Here is a 27,898-nt window from a genome sequence, read left to right as displayed (position 1 = left end):
AACTTTTTAGATACATTTTAAGATGCCCACAGCCACATGGGATTTAGTTTTGTTAGAAAAGAAAGGCATGTCTTTTTAAGACTCCATTGAAGGTGGCTATTGCAAGCTTTCGTATTTAAGTAACAGAATATTTTCGCTTATTTGAAAAAGGCATGTGAATGGTAAAATTTTGAAGGGATGTTTCCCGTCTCGATGTCTGTGCACAGCTTCCCTTCCCACCTAAGGAGGTTATGTACGCATCAAGAGGAATATTTCCCTGAAATGTCAGATGGTATTTGCAAGCAGAGACTTGCTCAGTCTTGCATTTCAGTTATTGTACTAGCATTGTGGATGGTATTGAAATTCTGCATAATGTGAAAAGGATGAAACATTTGTAAACTGCTTGTCATGGGCCAGTTCTTTATTATATGAACCTTAGCTTTAATATCAACATCCTCAGTGTTTGATAGCTTTGTTTACAATTGGGAGGAAAAGTCTGCGGTAGTGCACACTCTAAACGTTTCCTGAGTTCTTGCGTTGAGTTTACTGTAGTAGTGATAATATGCTATATTTCTTTTTTGGGAAGACTTGGGTTTAGCAGTGGGGCATGGGAGGAGATCTCACCTAATTTATAAACACATTTGCATAAGGGTTTGAGTTTGCCTATTAAAAACGTTATGCAGGGAGGAGAGAGGAAGAATTTCAGATTGTTTACTGTCTTAAAATCGATCTCCATCCTCATTTCGTTAAGATTCATCTGAATTGCTCTGAACGAAATTTTTTAGAGGAAAGAGTATATAGTTTTGTACTTCAGCATCTAGTAAACCGTTAGCAAAGGTAAATTGGAAAAAATGCCCAGTCCGGTTTTGAAGACTAAAATAACCTCTAAACATGCGTTTTCTTCTTACCTTCTGACTAGATCTTGATGATGGATGAAGTGTAAAATCAGAAACTGTAATAGTACATAAGGCATCAAATGATATATTTACAGAGATTTATCCTTTTATCAATTTTCAAATATTTATCTAAAATAAGGCCTCATTAAGCATTCTTCACAGTAAGGCATAAAGGGAATTGTTCCCTCCAAAATAGCGATGTTTTTGCTGCAGTGTGTAGTGCGTCGAGCTATAGATCATCGTACCCATCCTCGGTAAAACTTGCAGCTCTAACATACAAAGTGACTTGAATATTTAATGCTGTAGTGATTGTCCATTTCAGCTTGTTCTAAAGTAACGACATACAGTAATCGAACGGAAAGCTTAAGGACTCTTACAAAAACTGTTTTTAGAAGCTTAATAGCACACTTTGTACCAAAAGAAAGTCAGACACTGTGCTGTAGTATTGCCTGCATCCTAGAGCGTCCACTTTTCGAGTCAGGCGGTGCACACCATACATTACACTAACAGGAAAAAAAAACCCACCCACGATAATGGAGCTGTTCAGATCTGGTTTTATTTATTATGTTTTCAATTTTGTCAGCTCTGAAGAAGAAGGTAAAGCAGTCGCTGTATTCTTAAGTGAGTGCACTAATTACTCACCTCTAACTACATGCAGTGTTCTCACTGGAGTGGGATAGCTGGTAATTACAGCCTTCTCCTTCGGATTCGGTAGCTTGTTCTCGTTCCTCACATCCCAAGAGCTTGCCCTTCAAAACCTCAGTTGTCAGTTCTAAGTGCAGCAGATCTAAAACTATCTAATACAATGGACAGGTTTTTTTCAGGCTGAAATCTTAGGGTTTGTTGTTTGGTTTTTTTTTTTTTATCCTTAGTTTTACATACAGATTAGGAATATAATGTATGAAGGTGCCATGTTTTGGCTTGCCAACACTACTCCCTTGGATATATGTGAACCACCGCTTCCATACTTTTCTGGGGAGAACCCTGCATGTGTCCTGTGCGTGTGCGTGCGCGTGTGTGTGTGTGTGACTGTGTGGTGTTTTTTGTCAAGAATGACTTTCTAAAAATAAGGACTCAATTTGCTGTTAAAATGCTATTATGTATTATATATATATATTTTTTTTTTTCCATTTGAACCTCTCCTAAGGAGATGCTTTGGGTGGAAGATGCTTCAATAAATAATCCTTGTTTTCTAGTCCATTTACTGCATGCAGAAGTATGAACACATTGTGCCTTTTTAGGAAGCTGTTGTAATGAAGGGAAGATTTAACAGGATACAAGATCTTTTTGAAAGGTGTTTTTAAAGGTGAAGGAGGATGCTATTTGATACACAGTTGAGATGGAAAAGTTACAAATTACCCATTTGAGCTCTGTTGCATGTTGATTCTTGCTTCCTTCAGTTTCACTGAGGTAGAAACTGCACAAAATAAGTGAAATAAGTTATTACAGATACAAGTTGAGTAATGGTACATTTTTGTGAAAATGTGAAAATACTTGCTGTTACAAGACAAGTGTCTTATGTCAAAATGTGATAATCATGGACACAAAGTTAATTTTACAAGTTACTCTAGGTCTGACATTTTTCTAAACATTGAGTATTTAGTATAAAATTCACCTTTGCACAGAAGGTCAGTAGGAGACCTACATGGAGATTATGTTCCTTTGAAATCCTCATGGCAAGGTTTCTCCCTTGGGAGAATGAAACGATGTGCAGTATTTGAAACTGTGTTTCATGAAAACCAGTGAATTGCAAATGTGAGGTATTACTACCTGAAATATTCTTGACTTTTGTTGAATTTTGCAGTTGGTTAAAGTTCCTAAGCTTAATTGATTTATTTTTTTTTTTGTAATTGACAAGTGGATTGGTAACTGCCCTCTTTGTCTGGTGTTGATAGCGTATTTAGTGCAGAGCTTAGCTCCTTAGCTAGCAAGACACTGACATAGTCTCATAACTTGGCTTCTGCTTACAGTAAATGGACTACGTTTGTAAAGGGAATTCACTATTTCAAGTGTTTTGCAAGGAACTTCACCGTATTTGTAACCTGGTTTTTGAAGGCTTACGATCAATGAGTCCTATTTTAGAAATTAAACCAGTGAAATGACTCTAGACCTGTTTTGGGGTGGAAATGATTAAGAGAATTCGGATATGTAAACAGTTGTATCAAACCATCCAGCCTTTTTTTATCAGCTGATGTTAATGGTGAAATACTTTTTGTACCTTGTTGCTGAAAATATTTTTGCGTTTCAGCACATCAAGTTACAATAAAGTTGTTACTTATACAGAATGTGTCTGTGTGGCTTGCATTTGTTTTTTTTTTCCTGCATACATTCACAATAGCTACCTTTGCTTCTCTCTGTTGAGAAGGGTGTTTTACCAGCACTGTCAGTCAGTCTGGTGTGAAACATACAGCTGTCCTTTTGGAAACCTTTTTTGGGGAGGATCGTATTGCAGTCTTGCTCTGATTGCCACTAACTTTGTGATTTTTTTTTCTATTTTGACACTTTCAAATAACTTGGACCTCTGAACAGCTTTTAACTTGCCTGCCTGAGAAATGGCTGCCTTGACACAGGCTCGGTCAGAACCGATGCTCCCTGGGAAGGAGCGTTGATCCCGTGGTAATGAAGATGGTCTTCATGGTTTCTAAGAGACGTGGTTTCTTTTTCCACAGCTATTGAAAACTGTCTTTTGTTTTGCCCGCCACGGAGTGTAGGTTTACAACAACCACATCCGACAGCAGCGTTGCTTGTGTTTGCTACAGGAGGAGGGGTCCGTAAAGGTAACCTGGGTGTGTAGTTCCTGTGTGGTTCAGGTTTAGTAGGTTTATAGGTATTTTGCAAAGACGCGTAGGACAGCTGGTGTGCTGCTTTGTGTCTTTCACTGTGGACGTTCCAAGCTCCAGAAAAGGGCGCTGCCAAGGTAAGTTACTTCATGAGAAGTGCCGCAGGCCTCTGAACGCACGCCGTTACCGGTGCGGTGGTGCCTCGGCTGCCGCGAGAAGGTGGCACAGTCGACCCCTGCAGTTCTCCCTAAGGTGACGTGGGTAAGGAGTAAGGATAGAGAGCGGCCTCACGGGCTGTCTGGGGTGTCTCAGCGTAGCACGCTGCTCTTCTGTGCGTAGGCACGTGCGGAATTCTCTGTGTTTGGTTAAAACATACGTCCCTTAAATTACTCTGCGGTGACGCAGCTTAAAGTTCCTCGTGGGGCTCGTGTCAGCGATGGCATAACTTGCACCTTCGCAGGCGGTTTCAGTAGCCTGCAGGGAAATGTGGCTGGTAACCAGAATTATTTGTGCAAGTCTGAATTTTTGAACTGAGAATATTAAACTTTGTTGTTCTTTTTTGAGAAGGCTATGTTTTTATCCTTGGTCTTTCTGAAGTCATTTTTCTTCTGAGATGTTTATCTTGTCGTCATACAAAAATTTTCTTTGTTATTTGGCAAAATGGATTCAGTTAGCATTGATTAAAAAAAAAAAGCACCTATTTGCCTTCTAAAACGAATTCTGATAATCTTTTGTGTGGAAACTGGGCACGTGAATAAAGCTTTTCCTCCTTTTAATTGAATGCTTCCGTTCATTTACGGTGTCAATCTATCTGATTCTTGATTTAACTAAAATATTACTAGTAACTTTTTCTTGAGTGCCTTTCTGAGACTTCTTGTTTGAAGTCCAATGTTTGTCCTTCCCTTTCTTTAAAAGGGGAAAGCCTGAATGCTGAATCTCGATTGGTAAGAGGCGCTGTTATGAGTGAAAAGCCTCTCTCACTACAGACCTGCCGTACACTGACGGCATAGTTTGTCCTACCAAGTAGTGCCAGCTTTGGCAGTCCCGGTTCCTGCCGCTAGAAGGGAAGTATTTCAAAGTGCAGCCTGAGCAGTCACGGGTGAGAAATGGGATTAAAGTGTGTCTTTGAGCCGCTTCTCCAAAATTCGCAGTTGTTATTGACTAATCGTGACACCTTGTGTCTTTACTGTGAGAAATTCTGATTTATTCTAGGATCTTGCCAAACTTAGTTTTACTGAATAAAGAATTCGGTAAGTTTAGCTATGTTCTATATGGAAGAATATAAGCTTTTAATATTAATGTTAGTCTATGGTTTAGATGACTTCTGTTACAATTGCTGTTTAAGTCAGAGTATTACCCATTCCACTACAAATTTTATTTGCCATGTTTAGTAAGTAAATTATATTAATGATCAAACTACTTCGATTATACACAAACAACTTTGCCCCTAACATTGTGTTACACGGTAACAGAGGAATTGCTGTCAATTGCTGTTAGTAGTTTTGAACAGTTTATCTTTCTGCAAACTTCTTGTTAATTTTCCACTAGAGCAGCCTGTTTTTATTGTCGTGGATTTTGAAGATTCCTTCTTTGTTCTCTCGGAGAAAGCTGGAAGAAAAACAAGTGCAGAAGTCGAATGAAGCGATTCACATGTACGATGCAAAGGACTTGCTTTTTCCACTCCAAGCACGGCATCTAGGCACAAAAAGACCCCAGACTCAGCTGTGACAATTCACGAGTGCTTTGGAATAGAGATGGCATTCCGGTGGTTGTCAACTAAGTTATACTTTAAACAGTATGTGAAGTTGATGCTTTAAGTGTGAAATTGGGTTTCTCCTAAGTCAAGTATAAATAACATAAATGAGCTTGTGATTGAGACTTGGGAGGGAAGAAATGCTTTTGCAGAATTTGCTCGGCCTTGGCTTATAGAGAAGCTGCCAAGAGTGTTTTGAGTTCTCAGCTGAAGTAGTTTGAAGGAGACTTAGAGCTGTAGCAGTAGGTGATGATCGTCCTGTAAAGCAGAGCGCGGATTGGGCTTCCTCTGGAAACATTACCTGACACTTAACGTTTTTGTCTTGCCTTCTTAGCAGAGTTTGGAGCATAACGAGATTTTTGTGCAGGTACTGTATTTCAATCGAGGGTAGGTATATAATGAGTGAAAATCTGCGCTTTGCCGAACTTAGGCATGTTTCATGTGTTGGCAGCGATAGTCGCGTAGAAAATAAGTCGTACCATGTCAGACTCGGCGCTGCTGATCAGAATGGAGGCAATTTGTGCTGCATCTTGAGCAGTTTGGGGGTTTGACTTCCCACATTTCTCGCTGCATAGTTGACTGAGCCATTTAGGTGGTAAATTTTGAAGCATATGCAAAACAATTCTAATAGGGTGACTTCTTAAAACATAGGAGCTTTAACTGCAGGCTGACCTCCTGTCTTAACCTGAAGGGCCAAGGAAACGGTCTAAATTTTCCATTTTTAAGTTGGTAACTTTAAGCTTGAAAATTAATTTTATGTACACGATTTTCTAACCCAGCTGCTTTAAGTTTATAAAGTCTTGAAATACTGAAACAAACCACCTACTTGCTGACGAAGTACAACACTAAAACGTTTACCTACTGTGGCCAGCAAGACTAAGTCTTGCTCAGGTAGTTGTGCCATCCCCGGATTAAGAGCTGTGATGTTCTCCATAAAGCCCCCACTGCATGTTCTAAAAAGAGAAAAAATAGGTCCGATAAATTTTGCACTTGTCCCTGTCAGATCTTGCGGATGGGCCGTTCCTACGGGAGGCGCTCGTGTAGGAGTTCTTACCCTGCTGAGACTTCATTTCTCCCTTACGGCGGGACCGAGAGTCTAGACCAGTCCGACTGCCCCCAGGGGGGTGACCCCAGGGCAGCAAACAGAGCGACATAAATTTTGTTTGTCTCTTTCTGTGCCGCCGTTGTAAGGACGGGCACGGGGGGGGAGCGTGCAGGGTGTGCTCGCTGGGGCTGGCTGCCCCGTTGGTTGCCCAAAGTGCAGCTGCACTTAAAGCTCTTTGGTTTAGATTGCTGGGGCATCTGTGTCTACCTCCAGACAGGCTTCTGAGCTACCTCTTTGCTGTTACTTTCTAGATATTCAGATGCTCTTTGCTGTAACCAACAGGACAAAAACCGCCCAGAACTCGTTGCGTATTTATTGGCTTTTCCGTTCAAGGTGAATTTGTGAGGTGTGGGTCTGGAGCGGTGCGGATATCCTTTTGAATTGTAGCTTTTTCTTCAAATGCCTTGTTTTCGTGTTGTTTTAGAATGTGTGCTGGCACCTCTCAAATAATATAAATAAATACAAAATATCTAGTGAATCTGCAAATGCTTTATAATGAAATTTCAGCAAGTTCAGTTTCCCCGATTAAAAGAAATGGAGATACAAACATCTCTGTAACAGCGCCTTGTTAACAACAAACCTGTCATGTCAGATGTCGTTAATCTCAGAACAAACCATAAGAGGGGTTAAATTGTGCACTGGATTAGGAAAATACAAAGTGTTTCGCCAGTAGTGCTAGAATAGCAGGCATCTACTTCTGACAAGCTGGCAGACCAGAGAATTGAAACGTAATGAATCTTAATGCTTTCTGTCATGTACTTCAATTTTCTCAAATTATTTCTCCAATTAGTTCTAGTCTTTGTGAAGGAATGATTAATGATAATTAACACATTCTTATAATTTGCATATTCAGGCTCCAGTGTTGCTAAAAAAATGTAGGTTTGTGCATGTGGGTGAGCCAGGTTTGTCTGTTGTTTCTTTGGGGTGTTGGGGTTTTTCAGTTTTGTGTTCTCAGTTGAACAGGGAGAATACAGTAGATGTATCAGTTCAATGTGCTTTTTCCATGAGGGATAATCTGGGCGTAAGCCAGGTCTCGGATCTCCTCTGTAAAGCGGTTTCTTCCCAGCTGCCCTTCAGCAGGTTGGCAGGGAGCGTAGGGATGCGAAGGTGTCGTCAGGAGCCTCGACTCACCCGTGAGCCTACATCAGCTTTGGAAACGTTTAGCTCTACAAGGTGGCAAGGCTGGGTAAATCCCGTAGGGCATCTGCTCTTCGGAGGTTGGGGGGTTTTAATTTTTAGAGTTTCTATATTCCTCCTTCGCATTGTCATTCAGTTTTGTCCTACTCCTAACATGCACACATGGAGGGATTTATCCAAATAGATCATCGTATGAGTTTTGTGTTTAAAACCAGTAGCATGAGGTTTTGAAAACCATTGGGGTTTTTTTGGTCAGTATAGGAGCTCAAGCTTTCCCTGCTGCTCTGCTGCAGGTACCTGACCCTTGAGTCTAAAAAAAAAAAAAGGGGGGGCAATTTTGGTTTCTGCTTAGTCTTGTCTCTTCTGATACAAATGCTCATCCAGAGGGAAGAAGTGAGATCAAACAAAAGTATTTTCTCAGTAGCGGAAAAAAGGGCGGTAGGATAAAACTTCGTAATAGATTGGCAGGAAATAGATTCAACTTGAAGAAATAGAACTTAGTATTTGGCAGGATAATCGGCTGAACAGATTCTGTGCAAAGGAGATGCTTTAAGCTGCTAATGCAGGAAAAATACCTTGAGGCTATAACGAAGGCAAGAAGAAGCCTTGCAAAACCAACCAAGTCAGTGTGACTGATGTATAGACAGGTATCGCGCGAAGGTCTGGGCTGAAATGTTACGTATTTGCATTCGGCTTTAGATCTTGCCCAAACTACCCTTTGGTTCTAGCTCAGGTGCTTATTAGGATAATTCACGGTGGGTAGAACTTGTACAAGCTTTTGGGCATAGACACGGGGATGGGTCCTGCTCGTTACTGGTTCAGGCCTCCTAAACTGGTGGTGTTTGTGGTGCTGATGGAGGTGACGGCAGGAATTAGCAGGAGCGTAGGAATCGGTCTGTGCGAGCTCTGGGAGCCTGCGGGAGTTGCAGGGTCTGTATGTCTGAAATTAGCATCTCTTTGGGTAGCTACGAAAAGGCTACTTCTTTAGACATACTTTATCAAAGAAATCAAGTGCTTGCAGTTTCAACTACTTTTTTTTTAATCAACAGATATTTCATTTGAGTTGTCTTGCCGCTTGTTTAAATATATGGTGTTTACGGGGGCAGTGTGCCCTGGTTATATCCACCTCTGAATATTCTGCACAAATTTTAATCAGAGTGCTTAAGCAGAATATTGAAACTGGCTCTCTGGAAGAATTACCCTGAAAAAACTGTTAGTGTGGGTGTTCAGGAGGTGTCAAGACAGGGACTAAGCAACCAAGGTACACACTGAGCAGGTGGCTGTGGTTTTCACCAGTGAGGTGATATTCTGGGCAGTTAGAAAAAGAAACAAAGAGGTAAAAAGTGCAGGTATTTCATGAATTTCTGTTAAGAGGAGGAATGTGAAAGGTTTAGTTTTATTCTTTAAAAAGAGTATAAAATAATCAGCTGTTGAGGATGCTCCATGTAGTATGAAACCAAGAGCATTTCTAAGTTGGGCTCACTTTGTGTGATAAATAATCATCTCTGCACTCTTGGTCGTAGTCATTCTGCGAACAGTCACTGTATTTACTTTGAGTCAGTGCTATGAGCAAGTCCATAATCTTCCCTCGTTGCTTGTTTGCAGAGAGCAAAGTAAACGTTTGTTCCTGATTCCTCCCGATAAAAACATGTAGAGGAAGGTGCTGTTGCGCTGAGACTGTCTGTAACAATAATCCTTGTTTGTGTTTTAGCATGAATTACAAAGATGGAAAGAAGTTTTCCATGGCATCAGTGGTTTTTTTCATTCTTTAAGAACAAACACAAAACCCAGGGCTGGCTCAGCGATGTTCGGTGCCACAGACACCACATCAGTAATGAAAACAAGATTTAGCTGTGCGTAGAGATTCCTGTCGATGAACCATCAGTAGTGCTGGCATAATTTTGTAATCTTTACTTCTTACAAGGCTAAACTTTGTGTGTCAGAACTGGCTTCGTGTGCTCTTCAGCTACTTCAGCTGTCACCTCAGTACTTTTTTCCACCAGTAAAATGCTTGTTTTTTTTCTTACCAGTTCTCTAAATTTAATATAAATGTATTTGAGCACGCTGCAAGCGTCGATGGCTTTGCAGCTGAACATACTACTGGCTTGGTTACAAGCTCCGTGCATTCAGGACTGATTTCCTTGAAGCACACCCAACTGCGAGCGCATCCGCGCGCGCACACCCGGCAGAAATGCCCCCGAGGATTTCAGGGGTGGTTCCCACCTGATTCTCGCATACGAGCAGTCATCGGTGGGAAGGTCTTCTGCAAACCAGAAGAAGGAAGAGGCGATTGCAGCTTGCTTATGTTTGGGATTTTTTTCTTTGTCAGATATTTGAAACGGAGGATTCATCCCATAACTGACAAGCAAGTGGAGGCGAGTGCTTTTATTTCCACCGAGTTTGAGCTGGCAGGGCTTGGTGCCGCCTCCACGCTCAGGCCCAGTGCTGCTCTTGCCTGTTGGCACCTTGCAGAACTTTTTTTTTTTCTCCCACTCTGGGTAACAGCCGCTAAGGGAGTAGGTGAAGAGAAATGACACCAAGAAACAGATTCTGGCTCTGTGGTGAGTGCCGTGGTCAACAGCCTGTTTCTGAGCAGGTGTGTGGTGTGGCAGAGCTGCCGTAACTGCACGGGGGAAGAGCTGCAGCAATAATTCGGAGGGGAACAGGTTCATTCTTTGGTCCTCGCCCAGGAACTGTGGGCTGACGTGATGAGTGTCCTTCTGGAGCGCGGTAAAGGGATTTGAGCAAAACCACGTGCAAGAGCCTGCAAAAGGACGCTTCCAAGCCGGCTGAGAAACATTTTTGAGTGTTAAAGAGCAATTACTTGTGCTTTAAATATGTTGCTACATTAGCACCTAGACGTGAGCATTGTCTTACGGGTTGTCGAAAGTAACAAAGTTCTAGGATGTGTTCGTTAGATTTGCCTTCACTTGAAAGTCATTAAAAAAGAACCATTTTCCTTTAAAAACGTTTGAAAAGGTAGAGGTGAGGAGGATTCCCAGACTTGGTCAGCTGGAGGGAATTGTGTTTAATAAAAAGAAGTGAGTGTGTGCAAAGTGAAGGAAAGCAGCTCTTGAAGCAGATCTTAAAACTTCCCACTTAGAGCTGTTGGTGCCGGTTCGTAATTCGTGACGCTCATTACGGCGGTTAGACGTTTCGTTTGGATGTTTGAGGCGTAGGAAAACGATGATCAGAGCAATCTCAGATTTTGGGGGCGTGGCCAGCTGTTAAGATGGCTTAGAACCGGTCAAACTTCCCATAAATGACAGTTCTGAATGTGCTGCGACGCTGTTGGAAGCCCTGTCGTACGTTTTACCACCGGGAGCCGCTTGGCTTTGGCGAGCGCTCGGTGAGGTGCGGGCCGAGCACGCGGGTGGCTGCTTTCGGCTCTGGGGACGGGCTCCGTGTTGGCTCCAGGTATTTCAGAAACCCCCTGCGTGCAGCACGCTCGGGGGCTGGCCAAGCACTTCGTTTAACATCTGGGAGTGTAAGCAGCGGGTTTTGAACTTCCTTCAGTCGAGGCTGTCGGCCGGCCTTCTCCCCGGCTGTCCGGCCTTCTCCCCGGCCGTACCCCACGTACCAGCTGTGAGTGGTCTCCTCTGGGTGGGGGGAGCTGCTCTAAGGATGTAGGAAGAAAACTGTGCCCTTTGCATTAAGTCTGCTGCTAAAAATCTCTCCAAGTAATTTTGTAAGTTGGACTGACTGACAAGATGACTGCGGAGCATCTTTTGTCCTTTGCCCGCCCGCTCTTGTGCGGTACCTCCCAGTCATCACGAGGCATCTCGTATTCTGTGATCATCTGAAGATCCACTTTTTCTGGAGAGGTTTTCTGCACGTTTACGGGGAATAATTTTAAAATTGTTAGTTACAGAGGTTTCCAATTGCTAACAAAAGGCCCTGCTGGTTTGATTTACTGAATTATGGCTGGGTGCCTCATCCAGGGAGGAAAAGGCAGGTGTGATGGCAGTACCATTTGCTTTCTGAAAATGATCGCTTAGTAGAATATTTCCTTTATTACAAAGTTGCATTAGCCAAATACACGTGCGTATTTTGAGCTGCAGCATTATGCCTTCGTGTCCTGCAGTAGATTAAAATGTCAGTCATATTCTCCATCTTTCATAGTCCTCTAGGAGCCCCAGGGAAGGTGCACATGTCTAGTGTTACTTAGGTCCCACCAATAGAACAACACCCTAGAAGGAAATCTGTGCAGGCCGTGCAGCAAGATGTCAAATTAATTGTGCCGAAGTAATGAGTTAGCACCAAATGCTAATTAAATATTGATGAAAGTCATACTTTCAATTATCTTCATTACGGTGCAATGTTTTATGTAGACATGAAATGCTGGGAATGTGGGCATATATTATCAGTAGTCCTGTCGTATAAAAATATTAGTTACTTCTCTAAAAGCCATTTTAAATGCAGTGGAGGTCTGTGTGTAGTATCTTTTTGACATAGCAGATTTTTATTAAATTATTTTGCGTTCACCCTTTTTCTTTCCCCTTCCATTAAAACCCTGCCAAGCAATCATCTTTGATGGTGAGGCTTCGTAAAAACAGGTTCTGCCGCTGCTAGCCCGTGGCTAGCTGTGGTCTGCCCCCACGGCTTGCCTCCAGTCAGCCCGCTGGCGCGTGGTGCCTCTGAGCTGAGTCTCGCTGTGATTTTTTTTTTTTTTTAACGAGGCTTTGAACTTAACCAGCTGAAGTCCTGTCGGGCTTTTTGGTTCCCAAGTAAGGGATTGATTTCGTCTTACTGACAGAAGGTTTCTGAGCGTTTATTCTCATGTATACCCTCCGGGTCTGCTGTCTCCTCCACAAGGTGTTCTTTGCTCAGCTGAAGGGAGGGGGGAGGCTGTGAGAGCTCGTGGCAGGTATCTCGCCGCAGTTAGGCTACAGGAGCAGGGCCGGAAGGGCCAGCCTGGAGCTCAAAGAGGGCAGCAGCTGTAGGGCGGGACTAGCAGAGAGGGGGATACTAAAGTGTGAGCCTTGCAGCAGGAGGTTGAGCTGAAGTGGAGAGGGACCAGCAGTAAGATGTAATCCAGGCTGCTGTGCTTTGAGGAGAATGGGGTGGGCAAGAGCTGCTGCTCTCCGCCTGCACTAGGAAGAAGGCTTTTAAACCTAAGAGAGTAGAGGACAGTTTTTTTGGGAAGGACTTTGTTGCTCAAAAAGTCTGGGACTTTGTGTGGGTAAGAGTTAATTGCCTCGAGACTAGAGACCGAATGACAGAGAGTCCCAGGAACAGTCCTAGCAGAAAACTGGTTTGTTTGCAGTTGCCTCTGTGGAAGATGGACAAACGTGCCACGAAATTCACAGGTCAAACATGTACAGACTGTGCAGTCTTGTTACGCTAATGCTCTTCTAGAAGGGCAAAAATTCCTGTGAGCTCTTCTAGAAAGACAGAAAAATTACTTCCAAGACTTCCAAAGTCTTCCTGGAAATTTCTGTCCTATAATTTTGTGGTATTTCTTTTTAATCAGTAAATAGAAGGCATGAACAGCGATGAAAATGAATCCTTTGTGGTAGGAAAAAACTTGTACAGGGCTCCTTAGGTGGGCCTTCTTTCTCAGGCTGGGCTGGAGGTCTGCTTGCCTTGGGTGAGGCAATAGTAAATTTGAGCTAGTATGGAAAAAAAAAAGTTTTAATGCTGTTCTCTTGTCTCGTGGCCATAATCGTCAATCTTTGGAGCAGGTGAATGTTAAGGAAGCTTAAGCAATGCCTGCATCGAGGTGTGTGTGTGGGTCTGTGCCTCCATTTGGTGGATGGGCAAAAAAACACCCCAATCCCTGAGAGCGTTCCCACTCACTTCAGAGAGCCCTGGAAGTTTAAGAGTGGAGGCAGGTGGTGACATAGTTAGGAAGGAGGGTGCAGCCTTAGTGCCATTGTCCAAGTGTAAATTGTTCCGACAAGATAACTCCAATATTATTTGCTGTGGAATATATGTGAATCCAGCGAGAGGCATTTTAAAATTACCCGTGGTGAAGCACGGCAGAGCAAAAGGAGCACTTGAGCTGAAGAATAGATAATACCCAGTAGAGCAGAACTGCGGTACCAGCTGCTGAGAGGGTAATTCAGTGCTCATAATGATTTTCAACTTCACTCTGAAACTATCACTTTGGAAGTATCCCTCATCGAAAGTACAAAGTTTCCCCAGACCATCAGAATAGAATCTCTCCACATCCTGAGCATGTGAAATTAATGACTGAATATTATGCTGAGAGCCATTTAATTAAAAACACTTTCATTAATAATGCAGTTGGAGAGTGTATGTGTGTTATGTAATTAAAGATAGTACATCAGTAAATGATACTATGCAAAACCAATTCAAAAAATTCAAATGAGTCGGTGTAACATAAGGAACTTAATTCAAGTGGGAATAAAAGTCAATGTGAAATAAGCTCAGAGTTTTTTCCTGGAAGCTGCAATTAATCTGCTTCTGGCAACAGGATTCAATACTCGTGTTTTAAATAAGGGGCTGTGCTTGGTTTAAAGATAACTGCCGTGGTGAGTCAAAAATGTATGTCTCCCCTCCTTTTGCCAAATAGAAGTGTCCCGTAACGTCCTGACACACCGATGAGCTTGGCGGAGCTGATGGATGGCTCCGGGCTGCCGTTGGTACTTGGCTGTGGCCAAGCGCTGTGGGTCTAGTGTTTGTGGTGTGTTGGACTTTGGAGGGAGGTGGGGGGGAGAGGATGTTCCCTTGGGACAGAGCAACTGCCCCGTATGGCATCGCCTCCAGGAAGCTCGGGTGAGCGGGCGTCTTGTTTCCCCAGGGTACTTCGGCTAATCCAAATCTTGGGTGATTGAAGTCAGAAATGCTTCAGTTAAATCTATCTGACATGAGAAATGGATTGGAATTAAGTAGTCTTAAGGACTATATAATAAATAGGCTTGCTTATCGTCTTCAGTATGGCAACTTGAAATATTTTTAATCCTTTGGTTTACCTGCTCAGAAATCTGTGTTACATATTCTGTGCTGGGGTCCCAGGTTAGCATCTGCTCAGCACCACCTGCCACTGCAGCACGTGCTTCAGCCACTCCTGAAGAGAAGAGGTGGTGGAAGAGTGTCAGTACCGGTGGCTTAGAATAGACTGAAGGCTCCTCGCTGATCAGTTCTTGAACTAAGACGAAACACATGTGCTCGTGTTCGAGTTAAATCAGCTTGACACGTTTTGAAAACCTGAACTGATCTTTTTTAATTTTTATTTCTTTTTTAAAGAGACTGCAAGGGAATACTGTGAGTTGTTAGAGAAGTCACTGGAGTGGGTGACGCTGCTGTGGCCATGTCGCTGAGGGATACCCGGAGCGGGGCCCTCGGGAGCGGGGCCCTCGGGAGCGGGGCCCTCGGGAGCGGGGCCCTCGGGAGCGGGGCCCCCTCCTGCAGGGTGGGTCTCCTGTGCCCACGGGGGTCAGCGCGCGCGGCGGGGAGCCACAGCTGTGTGCCAGCAGGGGCTTCTGGTCTGGGGTGGAGAGCCCCAAGTGCTTTTCTGTGAGGAAATGCCTTGGTCATTCTCTAGACGAGCTCGGGGTCAGTTGCTTTTCATCAGGGGTTTCTGAAATGTGGATGGAAGGGGGGGGGGGGGTGTGATCGCTGCGCACCCTGATAAAACCCCTAAAACCCGAAACGTGCCCTGTGCCGGGTTTCGGTGCCCTTCACCCTCTCCCCCGACGTGGCTGAGCGCTAGTGAGCGCGGTGGAGCTGGATCATCACCTGCCTTTGGGAGCAGCTGGCGGCGGCGCTGCCATCCGTAGGATCTCTGGAACAAAAGGTCCCAAGTCTTGTTTCTGGGGAGGTGACGCTGGCTGTAAGGTGATACAAACCTGACCGATACTGGAAGATCTAAGCAAACACCTTGATATATTCAACTGGGTTTTTTTTTTTGGCCATTTTTAACTAATTCAAATAACCTCACAGTCTCATGTTTCACTATTCTCTTTCTTGCCGATTTGGAACCAATTATAATGTATCACCTTTCAGGAGGATCACCAGCTTATTTGGAGCTGTTAAGATAAGGTAGCCAAAGCTTAATTGACTGCATAATGATGAAAGAGCCACGTACTGTCTGGGAATGAGGCAAGAGAATAAAGAAACAGGATTTGCATCCGAAGGGGCTAAGATGTGTAGCTGCCAAGGGCAGATGTGCAGGATGATGACTGAAATGGGAGATGCCGGTCTGGGAGCAGGCTGGCGATAAAGTGGTCTTGTTTCCCCGTGACAGTGAAAGCGAGAGGGGCAAGGGGAGCGGTGGGATGTCTGACAAAACGTTCCCGCAGCAGATCTTGCGGAGTTGCTCCCTCGCTGTGGCCGTGCCGCGGTCGGGCTGCGTCCCGCGGTGTGCTGTGCCCTGCTCCCACGGCCCAGCTTTGGGCGAGACCCCCGGGTCCTGCCTGTGACGAGCCGAGGGAGACCCCGGTCTCGCTCGGTGCCAGCTCTGTGCTTCTGGCGTTACACCTTGTGGTTGGGAAAGGTGGTTGAGCCGTTTGACTGGGGCAGAGAAATGCTCTTCATCGCCGAACCCTCAGCGTAATTCAGCTTCCCCTGTCTGCGTGAGGGATCGCAGAGGTTCATTTTTTCATAAAATGAAGAAAATACATTACAAAGACCCCAAACTAGTTGTGTTTTTTTTTTTTTTTTCTCTGTTCTGACTTGAGGACAGACTGCAGTGAGAGAAATACAGTCTGTCTGACCCGCTTGGCTGTTTTATTACCGTTGACTAGGAAGGTGCTGATATTTCTTTTGGAGTTTTGTTTTAAAACCCTACCACTTGTTTGTCAGGAGAATTTTTTTCTTCCCTGAGTAAACTCTTTTCCCATTAATATAATTGCTTTTTAATTGGGCTGCAGCTGGTGCTGGATTTGTGCTGAGTTGGAGACTGAATTACATCTTTGGAAAAGCAGTTTTTTAATTTTTTTTTTTTTCCCTTCAAAATTAAGTCTAGATCGCTGGGGTTCTTGCTTGAGGATACCAACAACTGGAAGCTTGCTTCGGCCTGACAGCCCGTGGGTATTTGGGGCTGGAGAGCTGTGTGACGGGGTCGGTCGCAGCAGTCTTGGCAGGAAGGTGCTGCCGGCAGCGTCCAGCGGACTCCGTTTAGTTTCCATCCCTCCTGACTGCAGATCTGAACAGGTTCCCCAGAGCTGTGGGAGGTGGGGTTTGACTGAAGTGGGATGTTTATTAACAATTCACCTGTAAAACCAGTCCCTCGGATCCCTCCGCTGTGGAGCGGGTGTGTTCCTTGCACGTGCAGCTGGCTGGGCTACGTAGGCAATGGGGAGCGGCCTGCTGCCACGTGGTTTATCTTCTGTTCACCAACTCCAGACACCTGAATCCACCAGGGATGTGATATAAATTTATGATTTTGGTTTTGTAAACCTGTGAGTGGATTACATTAATTCCTAGTTTTTTGTTGGAGACAAATACAGTACAGGCAGTATCATAGAACCATAGACTGAGTTGGGTTGGAAGGGCCCTTAAAGACCATCTAGTTCCCACCCCGCTGCCATGGGCAGGGACACCTTCCACCAGACCAGGTTGCTCCCAGCCCCATCCAGCCTGGCCTTGAGCACTGCCAGGGAGGGGGCAGCCACAGCCTCTCTGGGCAACCTGTGCCAGTGCCTCATCACCCTCACAGTGAAGAATTTCTTCCTCATATCTACTCTAAATCTCCCCTCTTTCAGTTTGGAACCGTTACCCCTTGTCCTATCACTCCCTGCAGCCCTTGATCAGCTTCGTGGCCTCCTCTGGACCCGCACAAGCAGCTCCATGTTTTTCTTGTGCTGGGGGCCCCAGAGCTGAACGCAGCCCTGCAGGTGGGGTCTCACCAGAGTGGGGTAGAGGGGCAGAATCCCCTCCCTCAACCTGCTGGCCACGCTGCTCTGGATGCAGCCGAGGATGCGATCGGCTTTCTGGGCTGCCCTCCAAGTACGGTTTTGGTGTGAGCTGCCAGTACATGAGAAATGTCACTTTGGTTGCTAGTTTCGAAGCAAAGAAGGAAGCTGCTTCTGACGGACACGTGCAAGAGGTGCTCACAAGAGAGACGGGAATGGCAAAGTCTAGTTTTTCAAACAAGACACCCTACAGCTAAAAATCTACATGATTGATGTGTGTTTCATTGAGCTACTTAGTATATGCAGCTTGTTATTGTCTTTTCAACTGTGCATATTTGAATAGGGACCGTGGTAATGACAAATCATTATTATACTATAAATAAAACATTATCCAGATTGTGCTGGTCAACGGAGCATAAAACAAATAGCAAAATCTAATGTCCATGAATTACAATTTAGGGAAAAAAAAAAAAAAAAAAGGCAGCACGGGATGCTGGTTTGTACTGAACGCCTTTGCCTGCTCGCTGTGAGTGTTTGCAGTGGCATCAGGGTGATTCAGGGGTTTGCCCTTTCAGCGCTGCCTGGTAAATTCTCCCTGAAAAGAGAGAACCAACCCCAGGGAGCTCGCAGCAAACACGGCTCAGCTTTTTGCTTTGTTCTGTCTCGCTCGCCGCTGCAGCACCGTGCGGCCCCTCGGGGTAAGGGGTTGGGAGAGCGGGGGCAGAGCCCCGGGTCACGGCCCGACATCGCTGGCGCTGCGATGAGCGAGAGGCCGAGGAGCTCGTGGCAGGATCCGACCAGCGGCTCGGGGTATGAGGGGATGAAAAGGCTGAGGATCCAAAGGATGAAATTCCTGAGGGGAAAAGAAAAACCAAACTAAGTTACTTCCCTGTTCGAGTTGAAATGATTAAGAAAAGGAACTCCTGACCGGCGTGGTTCCCGCAGCACCGCACGGAGGGCTGTCTGAAGGAAAAGAGCTGATGTTTAGGTGTGTGCCGCGGATTGGCCTTTGGTTGGGATTTTATTATGTGTGTATCCCCAGGATGGGGAGAACAGGAGGAAGGGTGCTTAGCAAGGAGTTTAAATACATATTTGTGTTGACATAAACACGTGCAAAATGACACTGTGGAGATTTGGATTAAATTAAAGTTTGTATATTAAAAGCTTTTAGATTAAGTCGCTGTGGTATTAAGTCGTCATTGCCCACGTGGGACGCTTTCAAAAATTGGTATTTTATCTTCCAAATTTTTATTTTAAAATCCTGTGAATAAGTTGTGAGAGGAACAATCATTGAAATTTGAAACTTGTCTAAAATAGTTACCAGTTACACAGGAAAATGTTGTCGTTTTTTTTTTTTAAATATGGCCTGTTCTGTGTGAAATGAAATCAAATTCAGTTCTGTTTACATGGGCAGCGTGAAATTTGACCTAATGAAGTCTGTCACTGCCTTTGGCTCATTGGGTTGTATTTTGCTTACTTGGCCAGGTGTGAATAGTTTCTTCTACATCTGATTTTGACTGCAATAAGATTGTAAGTGCTTATTTTACAGTGACTTTCTCAAAATTGATCTAAAAAACCCCGAACCTGGAATGCTTTTAAGCTGATTTTTAAAGGCTTGTGACTGGAAAAAGCGTGGTGGTGAGCTCTCTGGCATGATGGGTTTTGGTATCAAGGCTCCCTCCTGCTCCTGCTCCAGCCCCTGTGCCGGGGCTTGGTGGGAGGGCAGCGGTGCCAGCTCCTCCCGTCACCCCAGCCTCGGGGCTGCTGCCGAGGGTTCGCTTCTCCCTGGGAGGACGTTTGGGCTATGTGAAAGCCACGGCCAAGCCCCCGAAGGCCGCTTCCCCTGGGTGCCCAACCCGCTGTGCCCTCGTCTTCCAGCAAGCTTTGGCTTTCGCCAAGCTGCTTTGTGTTCGGTAGGCGCGGCGGGAGCCGAGGAGTTGGGTGGTGGTTGCTCCTGTGTGGCTAGGGGCAGGAAAACTCCGGGGGAGGCCTTAGGGGTGAGGGACAACAGCTCCTCCGCATGCTCTGCCGGGGGGTAGCAGCTGGGTGCCAGCGCTGACATGGCCTGGGTTGACCCTCTCCTCCTGCTGTCGTGGGCTCCGTTTCTCCGCTGCGCTGCTCCCGTGGCGCGGCACCAGCCTGGGCCTTGCTTGACGAGCCTGGGAGTTGTCTCCAGTCACAAGGCGCCAGCTGGATGTGTGTCTTCTCAGTGTTCAAGGAGCTCAGGGGTCAAACCTGTTAAAACACTTGTCCCTTGATTCGTAACCGCCTTTCCGTGTGAATCCCCAGGTGGTCCGGGCCCTCCGGGTGTTTCCAGAGCCGTGTCCGTTCGCTCAAGGCTCTGGTTTGTGTCTTCCTGAGGTCTGGAAACCTCCGCCCGGGCTGGGGCTGTGCCGCAGCGAGAGGACGTCTGCGCCGGGGGGGAGGATCCGGCTCCTGTTTTGATGAGGAACTCTGAGCCAGGGCTGAGGGCCGCGTCTCCCAGCGCGTTCCTGCCTGGGAGGAGCCGACGTGTCTTTCCTAATTGAGGCTGACCAACCCCTTCACTCTCAACGTGCCTCGCACAATTGCTGAGCAGGTCACCGTCGTCTTCGGCGAAACGCGCACTGCATTTCTCAGACACGGCTAAATGCTGCTGGACCTATTCTGCCCGGGCTCGTAGCACGGCTCGCTGCAGCGCGTGCTTAAATATCTGCTAGAACAACAAACTCCAGCTGGGGAAAAATGTTCAGTGACGTGTTGCAGTGCCCGAGTTTTGAAGACCCAAAGTAGCATTTTAAATAAAATCAGGTATGCCACAAGCAAGTGCCAGATTTAGCAAACTCTCTTTATTTACATACAAATACATGTACACATATATTCTGTATATGTACACATATTTAAGTGTATATACATACATGATTTCCACATACTCTACAGTAATAGCATGTAGGGTTTCCTTTTAATTGCCTACAGTGCTGAGTAAAAATACATGGCAATAAAATCATGGCTTACAGCTAAGTTACAAAAGCACCGACCACTGGACTCCTAGCAATAAATCCGAGCTTATATACAGCCAGAACGAGGACACGCTATACAGAATACAAAGTAGACCATCTCGTAGGAATCAACAGTAATTGACAAACTAAAAAACATCATTTAGACCAGGAGAGACTGTGTATGAAGGAAGATGAAGGAAAACATTCAGATTATTGATCAAACTAAACAACACGTTTAAATTTGTCACCTAAAGAGAAAAACAAATTAGCCAGTTACTCATAGTACATTTGTAACAGAAATTTTGGGGTTTTTTTGTATGAGATTTTACCAAGGAAATCAGAATTAATCTCATGAGTGAGTCTTTCTGAGCTGTCAGTCGTTTGTCCGGGCGCACACCACTTGAACAGAGGATTTTAATAATGCTTTATTTAGGCTGCGTGTACGTTTGATTGGAGGCAATAAAAAGCGCTTCTTCCACAGCACCCGTGACAGGGAAGCGTCACAAAGAACTGTGGCAGCGAACGGGCGGCAGCAGCAGCAAAATCAATACCCAGGGGAAGCGCAGGGGGCGGATGGTTGAAGCTGCGTTGCTGGAGCTGACGGTGGTTTGGGAGAACGTCTGTCCGGCAGCTGGACCCTCCCTTCTTGTAACTGGCTGCGGTGGAGCGATGCGGTGCTGGGCGGGGGGAAAGCCTGGCTGAATGTCGTTGGGAATCTGCTTTGAGGGGAAGGGGCCTCGATTGTTGCGGTCGTCTTTATTTGTCGTCGCTTCTATTTTGACTCGACGTCCGCAACGCCACGCCAAGGCAGGCAGCTGGGTGGCCTTAAGCGGAAAGCGTGTGCCATGGGTGTGGCGTCCTCACGGCGTGAGGTGCTTCCCTTCCTGCCCTACGGCGCGAGGAGGGCTGGAGGGCGAGCCGACTGCTTCCTTTAGGTGGAAGCCAGCCCCTGTCCCGTTTTCAGACTTAAACAGAGATTATCTTTTTCCGAAGTATGTGTATTCTCTATCACCGTAAAACCTAGTACCGGGGTATGTGTAAACGTTTGAGAAGAATCAAAACCAGTGGTGAGGAGGGAAGGAAGAAACGTACACCAAACCTGCACACCTGGTGGGTCTAATAAACTAAAGCTCATCAGTGTGTAATTACGGCGTTGCATATCCACGGGTAAGAAGTCTGAAGGAAGAACTACTCACTCTTCACTTCAATGGATACGTACAACTACTACAACTTATAGAAATGGAGATTCCTTTCCCTTTTTTTGGCCTAGAAATAGCACTTCCTTATAGTATTTGGACTTGACTCCTTGAGCTCTGTGTGTAACATTCTTTACGGAATTAGTGGGAGGGCCACTTATTTGGATTTTGTGTATAAGCAGCTGGGAGTCTGCTTCATCATTTGTTCTTTATATCGTCATCTAAAGTCCCCAATAAGAAGTAGGATCCTGCTAAGTCCTGTCCAATTCGAGCAGGAGATAACCTCTCCGCCATCGAGTCTAACTTCAAAAGCTGACTTTGAAGATTCACGCTCATTACAGACATAATTTTGTTTCATTTTTGTCACGTGTCTGCCTGGTAGTTCCCTTGTTAATGACGAGAGAGCTAAACTGCAACGGTCTGAAACGAAAATGATCATTACATAAATAGTTTGATTATTTACGATACATCACAAACACGGCTACAGTTTTTAAAGACTTTTTAACCTGATAGGAAAACATATTCTTCTCCAAAAGGTTAATGGAAAGGTTTATTTTTATGACTGGTGCTGTATCTCTACAGTTACCCACGACTGTATCAGCCAGAGGACAAGTATGGAGTCTCGCTATGGTAATTGTAGTCAGGACAGACCTTTTGCACCAGTTTGTAATCTACGCTGTAGAACGCAATGTAAATGCAGATAACTTTAAATGGTTTGGAACACAACCAGGAGACATGGCTTTGAGTCTGCTCTTGATAGCAGATCTTGGAAGGGTCGAAATTGCACAAGGCAGTTTTTTTAGCGCGGTCTGTTTTTTCGTACTCAATTCGGCAGTTGAAGGACTTGGATTCCTTGGTCTCCAGCGTTGACTGTGGAGAGGATTCAAACTCAACCACCTTGGAAGGTGGCACCAGGCTGACAGAAACATTTCCCAGGCCTGTGGAGTTGTGTCGGAAATAAACACTGAAGGTCCCATTGCCGTGATCGACGATTTTCCCTGTGATCAGGAGGTTCAGCTTAACAGTTTTGATGTTAGAGTGGAAGTCGCCCCATCCAAACATTTTCTTGAATTTCCCAGTTTTTACTATAGGTCTGCGTTTAGTTCGTGCGAGAGATTCCTGAACCTCTGTGATGTTGGACAACCAATCCCAAAAGTTTTCTATGCTGTCTGAGTAGGACACCTGGCCGTGTTTCAGTACTGGAGATGGCTTAACAAACAGGCGTAACGGGTTGATGATCCTGGAGTGGACCACGTTGTCAACCAACGTCTCTGCAGCATCCTTGTCTTCCCAGTCCAGCACGTCGGTGGCTTGTACGACTTGATTAGCGTCACAAAATACCTGTTTCAAAACAAAAAGAGAGAATTGTAAATATTAAGTGTGAAAATAAAAATGGCGAGATGCAGAAGGAGCCATTAATACTTATTTTTACCCCAATAAGGTCTGAACTGGCCCTGTCAGGTGGACCACGGTAATGAGTAATGTCTGCTGCCCTATGAAAGCTCAAGGATTTTACTCAAAATAACTTACAGAAGATGCAAAAATCTCAACAGGAGCCGTCCACTGGGACAAATGGATATCTGTCTGTACAGGTTGAGGGCTGTGAAGCCTGAGAGCAGGCAGACACCCTTCGCTTATAGAGTTGTTAGAGAAAAATGTGCCTAAGGACGCTGGAAAACCCAAACAGCAAAGTGGCACCTCTGCTAAAAGGTGGAGTGAAACAGGAACAGAGAATTTTCCATTCACCTTTGTTTTTCTCTCCACTTAACTTCCCGACTAGTTTAGGCTTTAAAATCCTGTCTTATTCAGCTGCTTCTGGTGTGGTACTTGAGTACTAACGTGTTTATTATACATTTGACTCTGGTCTTGCCTGTTCCATTTTTTCCAAACTTAGTGTGTCAGTTTGTGCTCTTAGTTTGTGTCAGATCATGAAAATAACTGTATTTTTGGGTGTGCTGGTTTCAGGTGCTAAGCTGCCTGTATTGAGCATCAGCTAACCTTCAAGAAGTGCTGAGCAATCCCAGCCATAGAACACATCTCCTCATTTTTCAGAAACACGACTAGGCCAAGCTAAGTCTAATACAAAATTGTTTGCAATCGGAAATCAAATAACTACTTCTGGTAGCGACAGAACGGTGTAAGATTTCCCAGTCAGACACGCAGGTCTCAGTGAACAGCAGATTGCCAGTTTGGTGTAGAGACACGTTGCCCCTGTACGTTCTCCCTGTACTCTCTGAGAGAGAAGGCCTGTTGAAAATGCAGCACTTGAGCTCATTGCTCACTTGAGCATGTGCTCAAGCGGTCAGAAGCAAGATCTGTGCTTCAACAAGCTAGAAATTGTCATCTAACTTTTTCTTTTTAGGTCCTTTCAAGCTTGAGCATGAGTTCTGGAGAATGTGTTTTCAGGGTTTGTTCTCTTCAGGACTTTCTTATACCACCCGCCTGGACGCAATCCTGTGCGGCCTGCTGTAGGCGGGCCTGCTTCGTCAGCGGAGGTTGGACTAGGTGATCTCCAGAGGTCCCGTCCAACCCCTGCCAGTCTGGGATCATCTTAATGTACACAGAAAAACTTTTTCAGCTGCAATTATTCTTACAAAACGTGTGAACAGAAAGAACAGGTGCTTAAAACAGAAGGAAGGAAGGACAAGGGTGTACTGTCCCCATCCCCAAAATGCTGCCGCCTCCTTCTCCCGCCAAGCTGCCGCTCCCACTTCAGCACCGATCTTGCTGTGCCAGGATGGGGGTGGTGGGCTCCCAGCACGGCTGCCGCACAGGGTGGGTTTTTCACTACCCAGTAAGCAACGACAGCACAATTACGGGGTGGAAGTTTGCCTAAAGCACTCAAAACCCCGAGCGCGTGCCGTCCTCCTCAGTTGCTGGCTGATGCTGAATTCATGAGGTGGGATTTTGTGCTGCCTGTCTCACTAGGGAAACCGCAATGCTGGGCTTGTTCTTCCCCCCTCTGCTGATCCCAAAGGGGTCTTCTATGCCTTGAGTTCCTAGCAGTATTCAGTTGCTGTAATATTTAATTGTTATTTCTATAATATTTAATTGTTATTTCTATAATCGTCAATTTTTCATTTAATTATCTGGCAAAGATCAGAAACTCCAAAGCCCTTAATCTTCACTGAGGCCTGTTCTCCAGCAAGAGGCTCTAAACCAGAGCCCAAACCCACTTACCGCGTGCTCTTCCTGATCATCCCTAATGCAGTAATTAAGACTGAATGTTGAAAGGCAGCCATCACAGTAACATTCACAACTTGAACGTTGAAAGGTGGCCATCACTATTGCTAAATAAATCTACGGCTGGATCAGAACATAGTGGTCAGGTGTGTCTCTTCAGAAATTCGTTATTTTCTTCTACAGTTGGGAAAGGGGGGGGGGGGGGGGAGGGAAGACAACAATGATCACGCTCATCCTGAGACCTTGTATGTCAACTTTCTGCCTCTATGCTACGTTTTTTATGGCTGAGCTATGAACCCAGGAAAATAGGAGATTCTAATGGAAACAGTGACAGATGCTTATCTGTACCAGCACAAATAGCGCTGTCATAACGATGCTGGGGGAAGCATCGTTTCCGCTGTGATGGAAAGCTCCTGGTGAAGCGATGTCATGTTTATGCATGGTTCTTCAGCCACTTTGAGCCCGCTCACAAGCTCAAAATCAGCCGGGTGATGCTGAGAACAGCTGGCCATCACCACTGCCAGGGAAATAACTCCCCCGCTGCGGAGAAGTGACTCTGTCCAGACGAAACAAGAACTGATGCACACGTTCACCCATCCTTCACCCCAGAACTGACCTGAGGCCTTCAGAAGCACACACACACACACAAAAAAAAAAGCTTTTCTGCTGCATTTCCAAATTCCAGCTGGGACCAGGAGCCTGGCAGTGCTGAAATACCAGAAACTTTTGTCTGTGTGTTTGCACGGCTAAATGATCTGCTACTTAACATGCTAACGACCACTCAAAACCACGGACACCTATAGCTGGTATTGCTGTCAGCAACTGAGCCAGAGGGAACTGCAGCTGGAAATTTTCAGGAGAAATAGATAGAAATGAAGCCCCTTGGCTCACAGGAGGTTCTAACTTTGCTTGTGTCCGCACCCAGCTCTGACTGTCCTCTGGCAAGGGCACGGGAACACACACAATTGTCCTTCTGGGCTACTTGTCTTTTGCAATGTTTATTGAAATCCGTGCAATGGCTCTTTTTGGCTTTTCTCCCCTCTCCTTTTATGAAGAGATCTAGAGGGCATTGAGTCATGTGTTACTGGTAATACTCAATGTATGTCTCTTCAGGGGGCTCTCACTCCAAATGAGATAGCAGAGCATTGCTTTCTGAACTGCTTTTTTTCAGAAGACTCTGATATAAAAAGAAGAAATATGTAGGTATAAGGTTCGGGGTGGCTGAAGGGTGGGAAGCATTAATGCATGCTAAAACCAGGTGGGTTTGTCACATCGATGAGGTATTAGGGCACAACTATTTCAAAGCCACAACGGTGGAATTGCAGAGTTGCGTCACGCTAAACCGCTGCTACTTTTAAATATCTGTGTGTTACACCGAAGGAGGTTTACTCATAAGATGATGAAACACGTCCCCGGAGCTACAGGGATGCGGACTATTTCATGTGGCAACAAAACAACTCTCATAATGTGGGAACACAAAATCATTAACACGTTGAATTACAAGGATGCAATATTCGTGTTTAAGGCCTAGAGAGCAATCACTGGCCACTGCTGAAAGTTGTACCTTACACTTAACCTGAGCAAATTTTGCCTTCTCTTCTTTGAACTAGTTTGCAGACTGGAGGATTCTCCAGTGTCACACAGCCTTCGTTCTCGACTCTGCTTCATCCTGCTGCTGCCTTGTTTCACCGATTTCACTGTAAGAGCGAGACTCAGAGGCTGACAGAGCTGTCAGCTCAGTCGGCCGCAGGGAAGGGGACTGTGCGAGGGTCGTCCATTTGTTGTGTTTTGCAAGCGTTCAGGAAAGAGGTGTCTAACAAAGAACTGCCTGGCTCTGCTCAGTGCCCAGCGCAGGAGCAGGAACGAGGGCGCATTGTTCAGAAATGCGAATAATATTTGTGCTTTTTGAACGTAAAACCTTTTTTTTTTTGTGCATCTGCAGGGGTTTTTTTTCTGTTTTGAATAAAGCCTGCTGCAACACGAGAGAACTGAACTCGAACGCTTCATTTTCCTCTGTGCATCGCCAAGGCCCTTCGCTTGCTGACAGCTTTTTGCTGCTGGCAAGGATGGGCCCGTGCTCTTTGTTCAGCGGTTTATCTGCGCTGGGTAGCAACTTCCGGGCAACAGAACAATCCGGGCTAAAAGAATGCAGGATGCGCTGGAAAAAATGGCTTCTTCAGCATCTTCCTATTTCACTATAATGCTTCTCTATAGTGGGAAATATTGCTAGTAGGGTATTTGAAAAATACTGGCTTAGGGAAGTATACATTTAAATAGATGGCTATTGCTGTAGTTCTCCTCTGCTGCACTTGCATTCTCCCATTCCCTCCAAACCATCAATTTCCAAAGAGAAGAAATCACCTCATCTTTTTCCATACTACAGAGGCTGTAAAATGTCACCCAGTTACCCTGAAATTTCCATTAGACCATAGATATTTTCCAGTAAGAAACGTAATCTTGGACCCATCATGATGTACAGAACCCACAACGTGCCTTGCCGGTTTTTTTTTCGCTATTTTAACCGCAAGAACAGCTCAAACCAAAGTACAATTATGGAGTTTTAAACTTCAAACCGTTGGTTCTTCCTGTGCACTTGTCTGAAAGATGGCGATTGCTCCTCAAAACCTTTCTCTTCCATGAATGATCCTGACCGTGGTAGAGCAGCACAGGGTTAAATAACGCTCCCTGTGAACTATTTTTGAGAAATGAGCCTGCGCTGATGAGACACCGGTGTCAGTAAATGCTGTATTTTCTCTGTTTGCCCAAATAAATTTGGGTTCATCTGGAACTTGCTGCTTGCCTTTCTCTGCGGCCAAGATGCTAAATAAAAGCAGGTGTACCCGTGCAAGAGTTAATCGTTTTGATGCTTTGGGAATTTTATCCAGCTTATTCATCAATCACCAGCAATCATTCCTGTAGCTTCACCCCTGCCAGGAGTCATTTAAAAACTCTTGGCAATTAGCTGAAATAAATAGGTCTGTTGGGATAAACAGCTCCAAAGCACCATTCGGCCGCTCACTGGTGCTGCTGTGAGCTGCTTGTCCCACCGATGGCGAGGAGGGACGGGGTA

The 27,898-nt window shown here is 45.3% G+C and overlaps 1 protein-coding gene across 1 annotated transcript; it reads right to left on the bottom strand.

The window, feature by feature from the left end:
* Positions 1-22,242: 22,242 nt before the first annotated feature.
* NXPH2 (neurexophilin 2) lies at positions 22,243-22,995 on the bottom strand (the record flags this gene model as incomplete). The annotated part of the gene is made up of 1 exon (XM_009959478.1): positions 22,243-22,995. A coding segment is annotated over one exon (753 nt), but the record flags the coding sequence as incomplete, so codon positions are not given.
* Between the last annotated feature and the right edge of the window lie 4,903 nt (positions 22,996-27,898).

Source organism: Leptosomus discolor, chromosome 5 (genome assembly GCF_034619465.1).
Source record: "Leptosomus discolor isolate bLepDis1 chromosome 5, bLepDis1.hap2, whole genome shotgun sequence".
In the NCBI taxonomy this organism is placed as follows: domain Eukaryota; kingdom Metazoa; phylum Chordata; class Aves; order Leptosomiformes; family Leptosomidae; genus Leptosomus; species Leptosomus discolor.
Note: the sequence above shows the minus strand (reverse complement) of the source record. Positions and strands in the feature narration are given on the sequence as shown.